Source organism: Rattus norvegicus, chromosome 14, assembly GCF_021556685.1.
Source record: "Rattus norvegicus strain SHRSP/BbbUtx chromosome 14, alternate assembly SHRSP_T2T, whole genome shotgun sequence".
NCBI classification, from domain to species: Eukaryota; Metazoa; Chordata; class Mammalia; order Rodentia; family Muridae; genus Rattus; species Rattus norvegicus.
In genome coordinates, this window is record NC_141547.1 from 27156482 (window position 1) to 27176062 (window position 19581).

At 39.5% G+C, this 19581-nt stretch overlaps 1 protein-coding gene across 49 annotated transcripts in view; it reads right to left on the bottom strand.

The window, feature by feature from the left end:
* Positions 1–19581, bottom strand: part of Adgrl3 (adhesion G protein-coupled receptor L3) — a 781670-nt gene that overhangs the window by 465316 nt on the left and 296773 nt on the right. For 36 of the 49 annotated variants that reach the window (XM_087582189.1, XM_087582185.1, XM_087582186.1 and 33 more), the window contains 1 exon segment: positions 9142–9345. The exons of the other annotated variants lie outside the window; for them this stretch is intronic. In XM_087582189.1, coding sequence (XP_087438315.1) covers positions 9142–9345 — 204 coding nt within the window. 49 annotated transcript variants of the gene reach the window in all.

A 19581-nucleotide genomic window follows, 5' to 3' on the forward strand; every position in this document is an offset into this window, starting at 1 on the left:
TGTGTGTGTGTGTGTGTGTGTGTGTTTGGCTTTACATGTTGCTATAGACAGACTACATTTAAATATTTTTAGCCATAAACTCACAACTTATGGCACTATATAGTCTGTTGTTAATTTGCTAATTTCCACATCTCATCAGAATAATCCCAGAGTCTCTTCTTATATTTTAAAACATTAAAGCATTCCCAGAATGACAATTTTAATAATTCATTGAACGGTATTCACACTTCTTCATTTGAGCTTTGCCCTTATGCCTTGCTCATTGGTCAATGATCAAACGGAGAGGAAGCAGGGCATTGCAAAAGGAAGCGAATCACCAGCTGTTTGAACTTTTCTGTTTGTCATTTACAGACCTAACCCTTCATTGTTGGCTTTTCCTTTACATAGGGCATTTGAGAAAGGTCACTGGGGCAGTCATTTATGAGCGAGTGTCAGAAGCACTCCTGTTTCCTCATCCACCCAGCTCAGGCTTCCCCATCGTCTAGTCCTGATGGATGACCTCCCTTTGGATTAGACTCAGCAAAGGTTGCCAGAGGAGTCAACCTCTGGCAAATTTCGAGTTTCACTTTAATTAATGAATCGCTTCCAGCAATGCTGCCTTCAGTGTTCCCCCCTTACATAACAGACCCACAGGATCTGTTCATGCCTGCGCTCTGCTCTGGCAATCTCAACTTCAATGATTTAATGGATTCTTCCAGACATTCCCGACTTTTATTGCAAGGATTAAGTTACCCACTGATATCCAGATGTGCATGGTTCCCTATCTGCTTCATATTTGCACGCCTACCTCAATACTTCTAAGATCAAACTCCTCACTCAGTACCAAAAAGCCAATGTGTCTCATGAAGTCCTAACTCTAGGAATGATACCACTCAGTCAACCAGGCACTTTTGATTTTTCCTCTCCCTGAGCTCCTAAGTCCAATTAGTAGCCAACCACAGAAGAGTCTCAACTGTGCCTCACTCCTCTGCTCTCCATGACTACTGCCCCCTGTAACATCATTACCTTCTGTCCCACGGCAACAACATAAGCAACTTTTTACTTTCAAGTTCTCTACTGGAATTTTCCCCACAATCCTGACTGGGTCTAAACTATAACTCTAATTAGGAGTTTATAAAGAATCTCCATTATAGGCAAAAATGATGTATAAAGTTCCAACCCGGCACATAAGGCATCCTCTACAGGAGGCCTCAGCCCATCTGCACGTTTTCTTCCCCATTATATCTTTCCTCTTCTCCTGTCCACTCTGCTACAGTCTCCTCGGCTATCTAAGAATGGGCTTGTTTCCTCCTGCTGTCACTTTGCTCCCATTATCCGGTTCACCAGAATAGCCTCCTCTACCATTTTTCCAGCTGTGCATACAAATTGTCCTACGGACATGGGGCAGGTAGGATAGATAAAGCTTTGTAATAGACCAGGGGTGTGTCAGTTCATTTCACTGACACCATATTCCACGACATCAGGGGGCCAGCTGTGTACCTTTCTTACCCAGCCCCTCTTTGAACATCAACTATGTCCTTAGTAAAGACAGGAAGAGAATTTAGACAGGAACTTCATATGCCACAGTTGTGTTCGATATGTTATTAACATAAAAATACTATTATTTCTGCATGTATGTACCAGTGAACTCTACAAAAGAAAACTGCAAAGACAAAAACGATGGTCACCAAGCAAGGAAAACAAAAGTTCTGTCCTAATTGTGTTGCCTGCCCTCCTCTGGCTTGCCCTACCCTGTCTTGTCATTTTCATTGTGTTCTATAAATACAGTGAAGGTTTACTTCCCCTGCATGAGATATATTTCAACTCTCCTATACGACAAGATAGTGTTTAAAGAAAGGTTTTCCAAGAAACCAATATCCTGATCCTAAAACAACATCAAAAATGTCAAAAGCGAGTCATATTTTTGTACATAATTTGCATTTTTGGAACATACCCACAATTCTCACAACATGGCAGATGCTGAAACCAATTAAGAATCAACGAAACACATGAATCTGATCAGGTTTCAGACATGAAACATTTTGAAGTCAACATATTAAAGGTTAACACCAATTTCCAGTCTTTCTCTTCCTCCTCCTCCTCCTCCTTTCTTTTTATGTTTGCAAGACATGGTTTCTCTGTGTAGCCTTGGCTGTCCTAGAACTCACTTTGTAAAACTGGCTGGCCTCAATTTTACAGACTCACTTGCCTCTGCTTCCAAGTGCTATGAATAAAGTCCATGCAAGCATACCCCCAGACCCACTGCTTGATTTTTATAACACAAATATTGAATCAAAAAGAAAAAATGTTAGCATTTTGAAACACACACTCATAAAAAGAGAAAACAAGTACATATAAAGGCTAAACAAAAAATATTGTCTATTCCATTTTATTAAAAATTAAGACTATTTAAGAGCTACATAGAGAGACAAAGGTGTGGCTGTTTTACAAAGGCAGGTGACCCAGAGAACAAGCCAGACCCAGGTGAAGACAGAACAAGCCAGAGAAGGAGAAGGAACTAGAAGATAGAATGTTGGGAGGAGTGACTATGAGGCCAAGTAGAGCAATTCAGTGAGAAACTGAGAAGCTGGATTGAATCAGCTTGGAAGATTTAGCGTGCAAGGAGGCTAGGAGCTTCTAGACCTAGATCTAGGGATAGTTAGAACAGAGAAACACTCCAGGCTCACACAGTTTGGGTATGGCTCTCCTCCCATTCCTCCATCTGAGGAAATAAAAGAAAAATTTACACTATTGAAATTTGTGCTCATTAATACCTTTATTTTGAATAGGATATAACCCTTCACCATTCAGATTATATGAAAAACAAAAACAAAAACAAGCTCCTAAAAAGTTCCTTCAAATGATGTTTAGGGCCACAACACATTTTGTTTAAATCTTAATACCTCTTTTATTTCTCCAGAGACGTTTATCTCTTCTTCCCACATAATCATATGATAGGTACACAAGAGGATTCTAAGAGCAATGTGCAAAGAACACATTTTTCAAACTATTACAATAGTAGTCTCCTCTAGACTCGTGAGGATCTCCGGAAGACACACATAAATGTGAATAGGGGCTCTATCTGAAATAATATTAAAGTGTCATATATAAAACAAGAAAGCTAACACAGCTCTTTGAAGGCCATATTATATTATTCTCTTACAGCAGGAGTTATATCCAAAAGGCTGAGGTGGTAAAACAGAAGGTTTCCCGTTGCCAAGGCAACATTTATCTCTGTTCTTCTGTCACAATCTCTGTCATCTTCTTATCTCCCCAGGAATTCTTAGACCTCACCTAGATGTGTCAGATTCAACTACAGTAAATAACAAACTTTAAGTACGTTTCCCACCCCCCTCCCCCATTTAGGATTATGGGAAGTAAAAACTGGTCTCCTTACTGGCCTGGTAAATAGTAATCAAAACATAAAGAAAGAGAGTAACAATGTTTCATTTATCCCAAGGATTGTATCAGATGAAAACTTAAAATCCTTAAGGAAATGAAGATACATTGTTTACCCAAAATATCTGATATCTCTCTCTCTCTCTCTCTCTCTCTCTCTCTCTCTCTCTCTCTCTCTCTCTCTCTCTCTCCTCTCTCTCTCCTCTCTCAGGCATGTACACATTTTCAGAGTTGTTTAATTCAAAAGCAGGAAGGCAGAAATCACTTGTCCAGAATTGTGCTTAGGCTGGTGACAGATGTCCACAGTGAAGCACTAATAAATCATGGGTCAGGTTACAGATTCAGTGCCAACACATGTAAAACAAAGCAGCACCAGACCCTGGTTTTACTGGTGAACCATGCCTGATGTCTTCGCACTCAAGAGATTAAGGAAGGGGACGGCAAACTGAGTCCAGCCAACGCCAACGTTACATAGTGAAACCTGAGGTGCATCTAAGATCCTCCCTGGAATCCTCCCTATAAAATGCATAACAAGAATAATTGAAAATAGGGGAAAATATGCCTGTTCTATGATCTATCAAGTTTAGATGCTGAACTGAAAGGGATTCATAAAGTAGGACCTTCTAATCAAGAAAGATAATGTCTGACAAAGGTATGGGGTAGAGGGTTATGACTGGTACGCCAAAATAATGAGTTTCTCCCTCCTTTGTTCTTTGGCTAATTATGGCTACTACTTGCTAGGATGTGATCTAAGTTAAGAAAAATGTTGCTGCCTGACTATAAGCCTTTTCTCATCAGCATTCTGCCTGTTGGAGGTTTCAAAGCATTTTGTATGCAGTTGACTAAGTTCTTCATTTATCTTAGTATCTACGACTGGCTCTATGAAGCTAGTGGCTCGGTGGTATCTAACAAAACTGGCTGAATTCCCAAATTGTGGTTTTACAAGTAACACAGCAGATGAATGTCTGACTCTCTTACTGTGCACGCTTTAGTCATTGTAGCACCTCCCATGCAAAATCATGCGAGCTTTGCAAACACAGCTAGGGACACCTCTCAAGGTACAGCCTTTGTGAGTAGAGGTTTTTATGTTAAAAGCGCTTAACCAAGATGAACATTAACCATTTCCTGAAGATAGAGCACCACTTCATCCTGTCTTCCAGGGATAAGCTATTTTAATAATCAGTTTTAATTAGGCAAGAGATTAATCAAGGTTAATTTCTGAGGAATTCTCGAAAGACCCGTGGAGATTACTTGTGGCTATTATTCTATTGAAGTGAGTGCTATGTTACATGCTAAATGAGAGCAAATGCGAGCAGAAGGATCTCCCGGCGCTCGCCAGATTTTCACTAGAAACTAGGCACCAAAATTAATGAAACAAACAAACAAACAAACAAGAATATCAAAATAACAGCCCCCAAAACACCATCCAGATACTAAATAATCAAAGAGAAGACAGAAAAGTTCAAAATTTAGTCCTAATCATGGCTTCCCTGTTTCCCTGCCAGGCATTACAGGGGAGGAAAGGAAGACCTGAATGAAATCAAACCAGATGTTCTTGATATCTTATCATCCTGGCCAAAACCAAGCTATTAACAACACTGCTTCTCTTTTACTTTTTACTGAGAATGACTTTGCTTGGCAATGCCATCATGCCTTACTAATGTTACCTTCTACAGTTGTGGCCTTTGTCTCAGTAGGATGGAGAACTGCTCCTATTTAACCGTTTAAATCAGAAGTAGTCATCTTCTTCCTTGTGTTTTCTCTGACGGGCATACACAATTAATCTTTAAATCTTATTGGCTGGGCCTCAGAAGATAGCTGTCAGGGTTTCTTGAATGCTATGCACTGAACTACACCTTCACCCCCTTCCCCACATTTATGGACATTGTCTCCTTGGACATTCCTTCCTGGAGTCAGAACCACCAACACAAGTAGCTCATATTTCCCGTGCGTCATTGTAGCTCTCCGTCTTGTCTCCGAGGCTCTATTGTTTTCGTTTTACTTTGTTGTTTGTCTTTGTTCTTAATATGACATTACTTATTTAATTCTTCCAATAGGCACAATTTTTTCCTCACTGCCATCTGAAAAAAATGCCAACTTCCTTATGATATAATGTCCTGGTCTTTCTGATCAGATCCTTACATATTTTCTCTGGATCATTTTTTTAGAATTGTGTTGGGAAACTATCATTTGGACTGGACAGTCCAACTACATTGAACTTCACCCTTTGTGTTGATATGGGTGTCTTTCTTTACCTCTGTGCTGCACTTGTCTGCCAGAAGGTTTTGTATATGCCATCTACTGTATTCATGAACTCATAGTACCTGTGGCTGACTACAGAAGAAATGTGTAAAATAAAGCCAGTCAACAGTCTGATATGCAACAGGAAGGAGTTCATATGCTTCTGTCATTAATGGAGGAGCTACGGTCAGCTGATGTTTTTGAGGAAGTGGGACCATCGGTTTTCTCTGAGGGCGTGACTCTTGGTAGGTATAACAAGCCCAGTGGATGAATGGCCCATACCCAGGAGTTTATGGGCAGCATAAGTTAGATTGTAAGAAATATTTCAAAAAGAGAAAATGAAATTGGGGGGAGGGTAGGAAAGTGGTAGAATATGTGTGAGGATTTGGGGAAGTAGTAGCAGGTGAATTTTATCAAAACATATTGTCTGAATTTCCAAAGGAATGAATAAAAATATTTCAAAACAAGTTTGGTACCCTCTTATCATCTAGGGAATGTTTATTTTGCTATCTGGATTTTGTTTGGGATTGGCTTAAAGCTTTCTCCCTACATGTGTGCATACACGTGCACACACACACACACACACACACACACACACACACACACACACACACACGCCTACTCTTTACTATACAAAGAATTCCAGGTTTCTGTGAATCCAAACCCTCATTAGCTCTTAATTTTTATCAACTCTAAAATGTCAAATAAATTCAAGGACAAATGTCAAAATGCCATCCCAAAAGGGTGAAAAGGACATTACCGTTCTGTCAGCATGTTGTGCTTTTTTTTTTTAACTTATTTACAGTAACTCGGGTTACTTTTAAGGCAATATGAATTTTATTTTTAAGGCACAGATTGATCGCGTGAATATTGGCTTCATTACTTAAGGTGTTTTCATCTCAGAGGGCTATATTTTTAGAGCATCTTCATCCTCCAAGAGCTTATAGCTTTCACGTTGAGAAACATAAAGGGATAAAGAAGGAACACGGATTCCCTGACATGTCCTTGTTTGAATTCTGCCATGTCTTCTCAAGCTGAAGAGTTCGGCATCATAAGAATCTCTTACTTCCTTTTATTTTTAAATACCTAGCTAAGCGCTCTAGCTGCGTGTTCTTGTTTCACTTAGGGAAGGACTATGTCCCTGTATTTACTTATTCCTCTTTACTCTTCTTGTGGGAAACATTTTCATATGACCTTCAGTCTTGCTGTCATTTTGAAAAATTACTTTCACAGGACAGCAACTTTCCAAACAGATCCCAGCCGTAATGGATTTATATTGTTCTCTGAGCTGCCTTTGTGTCACTCAGCCTATACCCTCCATTTCTGAGCTTCCGCGCGATCTGCAGAGTACCTCCGCTTTCACCGTTGTTTAAAATAGAATACAACATAACTCTCTTATAAATACTTTTCTCATTTTAGAAATGTGTGATTTAAATCCCACAACTATATTGCACTATGGCATATATGTCAGAGGCATCAAAGGCTACTGGTGTAGAAAAGTGTTATGAAATAATTAAAAACAATAAAAATTGGGGACGATCGAAGCATAAAGAACTCTTACTAAGAGTTGTTACATAGGAAAACCATTTCCTATATTTTGAATTTTTATGAGAAGGTAAAATTGCTTGTGCGCCTATGTCCTGATTTAAGTAATTGTAGGTTTGACTAATAATATTAAATGTTATTTTTGGCTTTCTTCCTAATGACCTCTAAAAATTCCCAATGTATGAACACTGGCTATCTGGCATGACCTAAATGATGTTTATTTGACACATTCTCATACAATTCAAAACAAAAAACAAACGAACAACAACAACAACAACAACAACAACAAAAAAAAAAACAATGAAAATTCCCTGAACTTTCATGACCACTGACGCGCGCTCTGATTGAATGGAAATGTGCCTGAATCAGAGCTGGCCACATCTGAAAGGGTAACAGTGAAACAGGAAAAATGATTATGCCACCCTGCCTTTGGCTATTTGCAACATGCTGGAGGCACATCTACCTGAGTCTTGCAGCCACCACCGCTGCCCCTGCTCACACCCACCAAAGAAGAAATGATAATTTGAAAGGACAGCTTGGAGCACATTGATGGCAGAGGCTGGCCGAAGGCAAAAAGAGCACAGTGCTCTCTGAGCCCTTATCTCCCGCACTCACTAGGACTGAAGAACTGAGTGTAACTCTCACTGGTCTCTTCAATTTGAAATGGATTTTTTAAAAGTGTATTTACTTATTTATTTATTCATTTATTTATTTATATAAGTACACTGTCACTGTCTTCAGACACACCCGAAGAGGGCATCGGATCTCATTACAGATGGTAGCGAGCCACCATGTGGTTACTGGAAATTGAAATCAGGACATCTGGGAGGGCAGTCAGTGCTCTTAACCAGCGAGCCATCTCTCCAGACCCCTGGAACGGACTTATGATGTCCCTCTCTCAATTCCTGTATTAAGGCAAAGTATTCTACTTTATGTTGCCACAATGGGTCTCTGACAAAAATCACAATTAGTACGGTGATGCGCTTACCCTTTGGATTTCTTACATTTCTACCCCTTGGAAAAACTTACAGGGTAGACAGGCTAACTTGGTATTCGGCCAAATATTCCCCAGGGTGTCTTACATTATATCATACAAAGATATGAATGTTATGCTCCCCAGATGAAATTACAGGGCTAAGACTATCCTACGGAGTTTTGTGAGCAAAGAAATGTATGGTATACAGTATTGGGGAAAAGAGTATTTAATTTTGTAGAAACCTTATATAATGTTCCTCAGTGGAGTTTCAATAGTTGGATGTCACTCAATAGAGTTGCCAGCTGGGGAGTCAGATCAGAAGTACGTTCCAGAATTTTCACGGGATTATTAGCTTTTCCATGAGGTTTCTGCTTTGACTATGCATAATTTCTTACTAAGACACTTTAATCATAATCTTTTCAAAACCTTGTTAGGTCCTATTGATGAGACATTTTTTCTCTCCAAAGTAGATGATCAGAAATGTTCATCCTGCTTGTCTTTCATAGTCTTAGAAATTTTACAGTTAGCTAAACATTTTGCTACAAAGGTAATTTTAAGCTTCCAGCAACAATGCAAAAATAATATTGCTAACTCAACCTTAATTTTTCTTCCTTCCTTTGGTTTGGTTTTTCTTTTTTAGATAGGGTCTCAGGTAGCCCAGGCTGGCCTGAAAGTTTACTACTAGCTTAGGCTTGCCTTGGACACTAACCCTTCAGTCTTCATCTGTATGGTGCTGGAATGACAGACAGGTATGTATCTGCCTCCCAGGCTCCCATCGTAACCGTACATCTTAAACAAAAATATTTCAAGATAATATTGTGGTTCTAAAGCTGAATTGGCATGTGTTGCTAAACTAGCTGTTTAAGTCAGTCCCGTGGGAAGGAAACACGGGCCATCAGCAATGTAGAATGTAATATGTCAAGACTGAGTTGCTTGGTATTGAACCTCCCATCTGCCCCTGCCCAGCCACCCCAGCCCTTTCCCCCTCCGGCCGGCCGCACCTTGGGCTGCAATCTGTGCTCCTGGGGCACCGGGTCCGCGAACTCCTCTGGCAGTTCCACGTGGCCCTTGTCCTCGATGAGCTGTAGAGCGCTCTGCAGCTGGCTGCTGAAGAAGATGTCTGGGAGGGAGAGGGCCTCCTGGGCTGTGCTCAGCATGTCGCAGTGGAGCAGCGAGGGCTGGATGTCTCTCATTGTGCTTGCCACCTGCGGGGACCGCAGGGCGCACCATCAGACCCCTGCTTACTCAGGAGGAGACCAGTAGAAGCCATCCCCAAGGTACGCCTCTACTGCAGACTCGGGTTTAGGACCAGCCACCCCAAGCCCCACTCAGACAAACCTAGGGCTGAGCAATGAATTCTTCTGTCCCATTGATTACAAACACTATCTTTATTACCAAAAGAGAAATACTTCTCAGCCGACTCCTCACGTGATCAGAAGATAAAACGTAATTAACAGAAACTGAATAAGCTAGTAACCTACAGAATAGAAATGTCCTCTGTATTTTAATAGTCTCAGGACTTTGGGTTACAAATTATGGGCACTAATCCACCCAAGTATGAAGTTAGGAATTAGCTAGGAAGCTCAGTTTTTACATAAAAATGTTTGGTAAGACAAAAGGGGTTTTGTTGTTTCTTTCGCTATTTAATTTGTTTGGTTCTGATGCAGTTAAATGGCCGTTTTGGATTTATTTATATGTTTTTCTGGTCATTATGCTAACATTTCTGAAAGGTACTGTATTAGGCGCTGTGACAGACATTAATGTGAAAAGATATACACACATTTTTGCCACTTATATACACAGTGATTTATACTGACAAATGTTGCATATTACAATAAATGGATAAATATGAAAGACCAGGACGACAACGATAAAAAAATTATACACATATGATATTTTTAAAAAGTTGACACGACAATCATATATTATGTGCTATAAAAAAAAAAAGAGCAGAGCTACCTTAAGTACATGGTTTCTTTATGATGAATTGATAAACAAGACACACAATTCTCTACAGTAACTGTAATTACTTAATAAGAAAGATAATGAAATCTACCTGTCAATAGAAAGCAAATGATTTACAGAGCAAAACACTATAATCTATACATTCATTTTTAACTAGTACAGGTTCATCTTTAAAGACATATTGCTATTCTATATGGCTGATATATAGAAGAAGCACTTTGTGGTAACCATCTATTACAAGGTTAAAAAGTAGCGTTCTAATATCTTGATTTGTGTTACTTGCACATTAAGAATATATCCGTGTAATTACAACACATAAAATGATACAAATTTACAGAAAAAAAATAAGGTAGTATTAAGAATTCAGAAAGTCCACCTGCTGGAATATTCTAAATTTTATGCCCATAACACTGATATAAAATAATGATTTACATTTAAACCAGGATAATATACCATTAATAAAACATATACCAAGAATGTTCAAACGGCACCCTGATCAGCTACATCATGGAAAGTGTCAAAAAGAAGGTTTCAATTTCTTTAAGAACCTGCAACAGTAAAAATCTCTGAACGATTGGTTCCTAGAATGTTTCACTGCATGTTTTCTAAATTTGACTTCACAAGCCTTCTCCTGTATACCCCCAGTGATGATAAAACGAACTTTGTATATTTTATGGAATTATTTACAAATACATGTTTCTGAATATTTTTACAACCACTCTGTGTCAAGACCCTAGTGAAAGTGTGCTCTATAATATGTCACTCTACAAGCTTCTGCAGTAATGATGGTGACAGATTTTGTTCTTTGCCGCGTTAACATAGGAGCCCTTTGAAATGATGGGGATGTGAATTTGCTTGATTTCATTCACTCGACATGTAAATATGGTGTTCCCATCTCGAGTGGGCTCCTCCTTGATGCTAATATATAGGACAGTGTTGTGGACAAAGCAGACTTCCGGAGCATACTGGTGAATCACTGGCCTAGCTTGTGCCTAGCCGTTGAGGCATACACACCAAGAAGGGGGAAAAAAGCCATATAGGTATGTGTAGTCCTCAGAGAATATAAATGAAGAAAACCAGGTCTGTATTTGAAGCTTTAAGAATGGCATTCATGAGGGTAAAACTCAAAGGGAGATTTTTTTTTAAATAAGATCTGAGCTTACAACAACACTATATCAACGTATGACACAAGTCATAGAAAGCAGAAGTGCAAAGGACTTGGGGCTGTGGCAGAGGTCTGCTATGTGGAACTGCCCTGAACTGTTCAGGAGAAAGCTCAGCTGTCTCAGGATTTGTAAAAGTCAAGGAGAACGGTTCTGGGTGCTAGAGAGTAAGCTGTGGACCTCGATATGTCATAGTCATATTCAAAGATTCTGCCTAGGATAAATTATTGGGAGGAAAGAAAATGACAATGACATGGAAAGATATAAAACAAACAAAACCCAAGGATTTCCTCTGAATGGGGAGATCATTCACCCAAAACCAACCAATCAAACAAACAAAAAACAAAACAAAAAACCCTATTCTACAGCAGAGGGAGAACTGATCAAAATGCGCATGCGATAGAATCAGCATCACGTGACAAACTCGACTGTGTCGGGAACTCCATGAGCTCTCTAGATGAACAACAAAGAATACAGTTCAGAGCTAAGCAGGAAGCCACGGGGTTCACACAAGAGCCCGTGTGCCTGAGGGAAGAGCATTGTTTCCTAGACACGGTCTGAACAACAATCACAACAATAACAGGAAGTTAAAATGATATGAGTCTTATCCTGGAGGAAATGGGACTCTGGTGTGCACGACACAACATGTTCACACTTAAATTCACCAGTCTTCAGAGTCACCTTAGAGTGGCAGCAAAACCCCAAATTGTAACTATATTTATCTTTAAAAAGAAATATTGCGCATGCTATGCTTAAGGTATTCTAGAACTTTGACCGATATAAATGCTTCAGGTATAGCTAGACGTCAGATTTGTGCTCCTCAGAACCATTCCATGATTCGGTCATCAAAATATCGCTCCTGAGAGACACAGCCAGAATACAGCAAATACAGAGGCGAAAGCCAGCAGCAAACCACTGAACTGAGAATAGGACCCCCGTTGAAGGAATCAGAGAAAGAACTGGAAAAGCTTGAAGGGGCTCGAGACCCCATATGTACAACAATGCCAAGCAACCAGAGCTTCCAGGGACTAAGCCACTACCTAAAGACTATACATGGACTGACCCTGGACTCTGACCTCATAGGTAGCAATGAATATCCTAGTAAGAGCACCAGTGGAAGGGGAAGCCCTGGGTCCTGCTAAGACTGAACCCCCAGTGAACTAGACTGTTGGGGGGAGGGTGGCAATGGGGGGAGGGTGGGGAGGGGAACACCCATAAGGAAGGGGAGGAGGAGGGATTAGGGGATGTTTGCCTGGAAACCGGGAAAGGGAATAACACTCGAAATGTAAATAAGAAATACTCAAGTTAATAAAAAAAATAATAAAAAAAAAGAATAACAACCACAGTTAAAGCTCTGGCAATCCTCTGGAGTCTTACACTTAGAAGAATTCCTTACCTCATGCACTAGTAATAACCCGTGCTAAAAACCCACCAGCGTTGATGTGTAGAAGTTGTAATCAGATGCTTACACTGTCCTTGGGGCTCATTCCCTTTTGAAGCAGAGACTCTTCCTGTCAAGTAAGGTGGTACCTAATACTAGATTCTCCACCCACTTAGATCCCACTTGTGTAAGTTCTACACAGGGTTATAAAAAGAAATTAGCTGCTCTTTGAAGCAAGGTGGTCTTTGGACACTTGAAGACAGGCTCCACATTCTTGGTGCCTTTCTATTTCTTCTCTGGATTTTTAAAGAGAAAGGGAAATTTTTCAAAGTCTTGATGAAAAATATGGCGAACACGTGGCATGAACATGTTCGGTTCTTAGCAACCTTCTCTGTTAGCCTTCCCTCTCCTACATATGCATTTGAAACTATGGTTTCTGAAACTTGTATATAAAATTTCAAGATGGCTACCAGATACGTCAGATGAGGCAATAAGGAAACGTATGTGCAGCGTGCTTCTTTTTAACCTTTGCAGAAACATGAGTTTCATTCTAATTATTAAAGCATCACATAACTGATAAAAGAGTCATTGGTTTAAAGTGGTGTGTCTGCAGTTTTCAAGTTTGAGTTGCTTAAGTCATGAATGATATTTACTATTCATTATAAAGTCACCGATTTCTTGCTTGATTGCTGCCATTTATCATTTCTAAGGTAGCTGCTTTCACCACTTAAGAACTTCCCTTCTGCCTTCCTGGTGGATCATCTCCAGACACTGGACAGAGGAGATATGAAGATTATTAATGTGTAGCATAGTGGACTGGTGAGATTATTCATGTCATGGCTATGATTTGCCTGTCAATTGAAGGATGTCGTTCTAGGACAGTTTCATGATGCTGTTTGCATGTCGACGGAAACCAGAAAAAGTAAAAGAAAATTAAGGTTATTAAAGAAAACTAAACTGCTCTTGAAGGCAGTGCTGGCATTTTTATATTATGTGTAGAATATAAAATTGAAATGAGCACTAGAGTGAAATGTGGTGTCCAGTTCTGTAGTTGAGCGGAAGAATCAGGAAGGTTGTGAGTTCATAACCTGATCAGAGGACATGGAAAGGATCATTTCCAAATTAAAAAGGAAGAAGGGAATGAAAAAGGAAGAAAAGGTGGTCAGTGGGAATGATGGGCAGAAAATATGAGAACTGGTTGAAATACATGTTCATACATCAACGCTGACTTGTAAAACACATGCAAGCAACAAAATGTACATGGAGCAGTTTCTAGAACATATATAGGAACATGTATGTATATACAAATGCATATATGCGTGTAACAACAATTGGTGAAAAAAACTCTGCCATGAGTTTTCAAGAGAACAAGGAAGACTGTCTGGGAGCGTATGCTGTGAGGGAAGGAGAGAGGGAAATGATATAATTATATTATGATTTCAAAAAGAAATCAAATAAGAAATTTGGACAGATGCCCACTGTTTCCAAAGAAGTGTGATCATTCCTGCTTTCCTTTCTCCTCAGGATAGCCAATTACTTAGCTGCTTCTTCTAAACAAATTTCAGTCGTCGCCTTGAGCTTCAAGCTGAGTAAAACAGTAGGCTGTGAAGCAATGGTTACGATCGTTCCGAGAGGACTTCAAAGGCAGTGAGGTAAGAGAGACTACCTGGGTTCGAAGGGAATCACTTTCCCCAAACTAAGGATGCCTCATGCAGACCACTTGTTTCTGGGTTTTTAGGCTATACCTCACAGTGTCCTTTTATTAGTTAAGTAAGTATGAGGCATATAGAATTTACAGTGTATTATACTGACGCTATCATGGCAACCTGTACGCTCTTTGTCCCTCATTGTCATCTCCCGGAAGTACCATCATGAACTGTCACTCTGCCTACCGCCTGGCCCTTTCCTCAAACTATGGGCTTTGAGGGGAGCTGCCTACTTGTCAAGCTTCTCAGTGCACACTGGTTTCTCATTTCGGTTTCCCCGCAAATCCTCCAGGTGTTCCCTACATATCTGAACGCATCATCGAAAGCCCTCACATTTTCTCCTACCTTCTTCTAAAATTTCCTTTCATCCTGCATTAATATGATCCTCAAGGTTCAAGAAAAAAAAAAAAAACCTGCTCCCTCCCCCCAACTAAACTAGAAGCTTTCTGATTATAAATTCTACGATTTCCATCACGTGCTGGCTCAACCTCAGAACACTGTTTTCATTGTTTTGATTCTAGCTCAGCTCAAAGGTCTAGGGAATGAAGCAAGGAAGTATGACCGTGTCATAAAAGTGCCTCGGAAAGAAGTATGTAAGAAAGCATTGTGAGATCTTGGCTCGAATTTCCCCTCAGTCGACCATCTGACAGTCTGACAGTATCTTTGCATCTGTAGCGTGATGAGTTTGATCCATCTTTTTTTTCTCTTTTAAACTTTACAGTTGCTCAAAATAATGGTGTTTTTAGCATTTAGTAACTTGTCAAGAACATTCACTGTACTAGTCTGAGCAGTACTATGTAGCTAACAGGAAATCGCTTACCGAATATTAAAAAGTATATGTTGAAGGAGATGGAATAGCAATCGTTACTTGATCCTGAATTTGCCTCTTTCTCCCTACTGGGGGTTTGCTTTCATTTCAGTTTTTGTGAAAACTGAAACAAAACTGTTTTGTCTCTAAACCTGAAAGATATTTGTTCTCCCAGCACCGTAGTATCACACATATGAAAGGTTAACTTTTCCTCACGTTCTTTCTAAGGCGTATGCAATTGCTGCATGATTTCTCTACAGGCCTCATAGTAATATCTAAACGTAGTCCCAAAAGCACCTGACTAAGGATGCCCAGAGTGGACATTTCTTTTGACATATAGAAATCTGTTTTAATTCTATATTTTTAAAGATAAGAGTTCAGCAATGATGACCTGTCCTCCATTGTAAGATGAGGCAACTTTTACAGCAATCCTGAGCCATTCTGTGCCGGTCTAACTTACTGGATTCTCTTTCTAGACGGAATCATTCCATCCAGAATAGATACACCCTCTGTGGGGAAAAGAACTGTTTGCCTTTCAGAACTATTCCCCGACACTTCTCAACAACTTAGCTTTGCACAGTGAAATGAAACAAAATAACCATTTGACTAAGGACACAGGCAAAATAAGTTGCAAAAGCCCTGTAAGACAGGAAAATAGTGGCAAGGTCCCACACGTCTCTGTAAAGAAAGCTAAAGGCGAAATTAATTTGCGGTGCTGGAAGGTAACTTTTAGAAACTATTTTTTTAATTTGCCTTTTAGTATTACACTTTAATGCAATAAGCTATGTAAATAAGGAGAGATTACAACTTACTATATCAACTGTCTAAGTTGCAGCGCTACAACACAAACCTCAAAACCCTCACGAACAGGAGTAAGTGGGCAAATTCTGTTAATAAATTTCATTTATACATTTGGCTCTGCCCCAAAAGACAGATTTATTTTCATTCAAATTAAACAAAAATGCTTATTACGTATCTTACTCATTAAAGGAATGGCATCTAACTGTAAATGTTTCTTTTCCAACTAAGAACACCTGCTCTTTGCAAACAAAACACAAACAGATTGTAATTCGTGGTTAAAAAGAGGAAAAAAACCTCAAGCTTCGGAATGTTTTTTTTCTCTCTCTAGAATCCTGATTCCTTTCATCTGCTACCCTCTTCAGGAATAATAATTTTTAATGTTACGGAAACTGTGTATATACATATATGATATGATATATGTGATATATACATATATAATTATTTCTCTAAGATTCTGGGCAGCTGTGGTACTCTTCTTCAATCATACTGCCATTGAGCCTTGGTGTGTGGGCAAAATGAGCAGAAACGATGCATGTATTCACAGACGCAGTCTTGTTAGTCAGTTCTGTCTCTCTGTTAAATCAAGGCTGGCATCTCTGAGAATAGTTAAGAAGAGTACAGATATTGTCATTGTCCGTCTTCTTTTTTTTAAACCTAAGGTAGCAAGAGATTTTTGCCACCTGCATCTCACCCTCATGGTCGCCACAATCACAAAACGAGTATCTAAATGCCAGTTAACAATATGATAGATATGCTAACGAGCTAAAATGTCACACTGATTGATTACGTCATGTTGGCGGTACATTCGTACTATTATTATTGGACACATGTTTAAAATTGATTCATCTCTATCTCTATCTATCTATCTGTCTATCTATATCTATCTATCTTTCTATCTATATCTATATCTATATTTATATAGACATAGGCTGATGTCTATAAGAAGGTGAGGGCTGGCACAGGTCAACTCAAGGTCTGTAATTGGACAATAAAAAGTAAGGTGGGGACAAAATTTTTGTAATGTGGGAGGGAAGAGGAAAGAAGGAGAACCAACATGGAGGCAGAGAAGGATGACCCAGATCTGGATGGCCTCAAGTCGACATAGGTAGTTATGAACATTTCTTAAGGGATGGATTTCTATAGGTCAACTTTTCCTATCTAGGTGGGAGGATTATATCTTTATCAATTGGTTGTGAGTTTATTGTGTGGACATATTGTGGATTGAGAACTTAACATATAAATCTGAGTGCTACATGACAGCTTAGTGAGTCTTGATTTTAACGGGTTGTTGGGAGTTTATACCGTAACTATTAGGGAGCGGATGCTGCAAACATGAGCAGAGCAGTGGCAGGAATTATGAGAGAGTAGCTGATGGCCGTGTGAGATAGAGTGGAGCTTAGTGGGTTGAGATGCTCTGCTGACTGAGATGGAAATATCCTGAGATGCCATGAGGCTCTATGGTGCAGGCACTAGCATGGGATAGAAGATTCCATTTTTTAATAATTACTGCAACGTGTGTGTGTGTGTGTGTGTGTGTGTGTGTTGCAGGGTCTCAATGCAAGGCACCCAACAACAATCCATAACCTACACAACAAAGAACAATGCTATATCACAGTGATTCCAAGTACTAGTTCCTTGCGAAGGCTCTAAAGGGCCTCTTTTAAGCTATTGTGTAGGGTTCCCTGAGGGAGCCACTTATCAGCCTGTTACTTCAAATTTTACCTACAGATTAAAAGCATTTGCCCTTAACATTCTGCATGGTCTCACCACCTTCACTATTGGAGGTAGGGGGGAAAGAGGAGCAAAACAGATGACTGTTAAATCGCGCCATTGTTGACTTTTAAGGAGCGCTCCAGTAAAGAGTACTCTCGATCTAATTCGGGTAATATTTATAACTGCTATTTCTGTGGTGCCTCTAACAGCTCGGAGAGAATTGGCAATGTGTGAAAGCAGACTGCGTGTTCTTTTTATAAGTATGGGAGTTGTTGGTTTTTTTTTTTCCACCTACATGATTTAATCGTATCTGGATCATTTTTCCTCCTGTCATCTGTTATTCTCTGATGCAACAACAAAATCAATCTGTTTTAAAGTCATCTAAGTCCAAGAGGAAAAGAATGAAACGGCACAGAATGCCACTGTAATGTTTTCGTGTTGTTTTCTTTTTGTTTGTTCAGTTCAACGATATCTCAAAGCGAGTCGATAGAATTTAGCTCTATTAACGTCATATATGGCGAATGATATCAAAATGAGACTACAGCTGCCACTTGCTATTCAGTGTCCTCAAGATAGGAAGAAGAGTGAAGACAGGAACTTTTACTGGGCCTCCAGTCTAATTAAAAGCCACAGCTTTTAATCTGAACAGCTTTTCAACACTCTAGGACTGTTTCAAATGCTGAGCTAAGCTTAAGATGTTCATTAGTGACTCATTAAAGACTTAGCTACAGTCCAGTGGGTGAGTCTTGAATATAACGATGGACCGAATGTGTGTGCAAATGTGTAGACACGTAATTAAGAGAAATTGTCACATTCAGGGATTAAGAATATACAATGTGGTCTTTGAAAAATGCTGTTGAAAGCAAGTGACCCCTGGATGGTGCTGTATTTTAAATTTTGCTTACTTTCCAAGTCATTTGTTTTTCCTTTTAATTCCTAAAGGTATTTTTTAATGAGCTCACTCTCTCAGGATCAAATGCATAAGGTTGTGCGTAAGGCCACTTCTATACATCATTTTATTTAGTCTTCAGACTATAACAGAGTTGTCCTAATTACCCCTTTAAGCGATAACGATGGCGCTGTGATTTAAGCTGGTTCAGATAATGTATCTCGAACACAATGCAATCTGAACCAGAGTTGAAAGCTAGAGAGCTTCAGAAAGCATTCAACAGAACACTGCAGATTGCAACATGAAACCAGCTTAGACTAATCAATATATAAGCTCTATTTTGAGGCTCCATGGAAGCTGCATTTTGTGTATAAGGCTGATATCTTTCCCAGTTCCATAAAGGAGGGGAGCTAGTCGCAGCCAGCCGGTGTTAGCCATGTCTTATCCTTAGCTCTCATTCCTTTCTTCCCAAGTAATGCTTTTCCTACATGGTAAACACAACAGGCTGAAATCAAAAAGGTACCCAGGAATGCGTTCCATCCTGAGGTTTGAATCTCAGTTTTTCTGCTGGATCCTCTCTCTTTGCTTTTTTTTTGTACAACGACGTGTGCAAAGTGACCCAAAAGGACACTAGCATGCAATAAATACCTTTGGTGGAAAAACATAAAATTATGAATTTGCATTGTTTTCTTGAGGTAAGCTAAAGAGATACTGATATAATTTCCCCCTGCAGTTTCAGCCTCAGGATCGTATGTTAAAAGGGTTAAATTCATGGAGCTGTTGATGCTATACCTTAGATTCTCTGTACTTTTCTTTCCTTGTGTGTCTCTATGTTCTTCCAGTTTCCCCCTCTATTTTTCTCGGATTCTCTTATTCTTCCGTTTTCTTCATTATGCTCCCTCTGCCATGATGTTCTAGTTCACTTGTACCCAAAGCAATGGATCCAACCAAATTTGAATTAAATCCTCTGAGCTAAAGATAAATCCCTTTTCCTGTATAATTTATATCTCAGTTA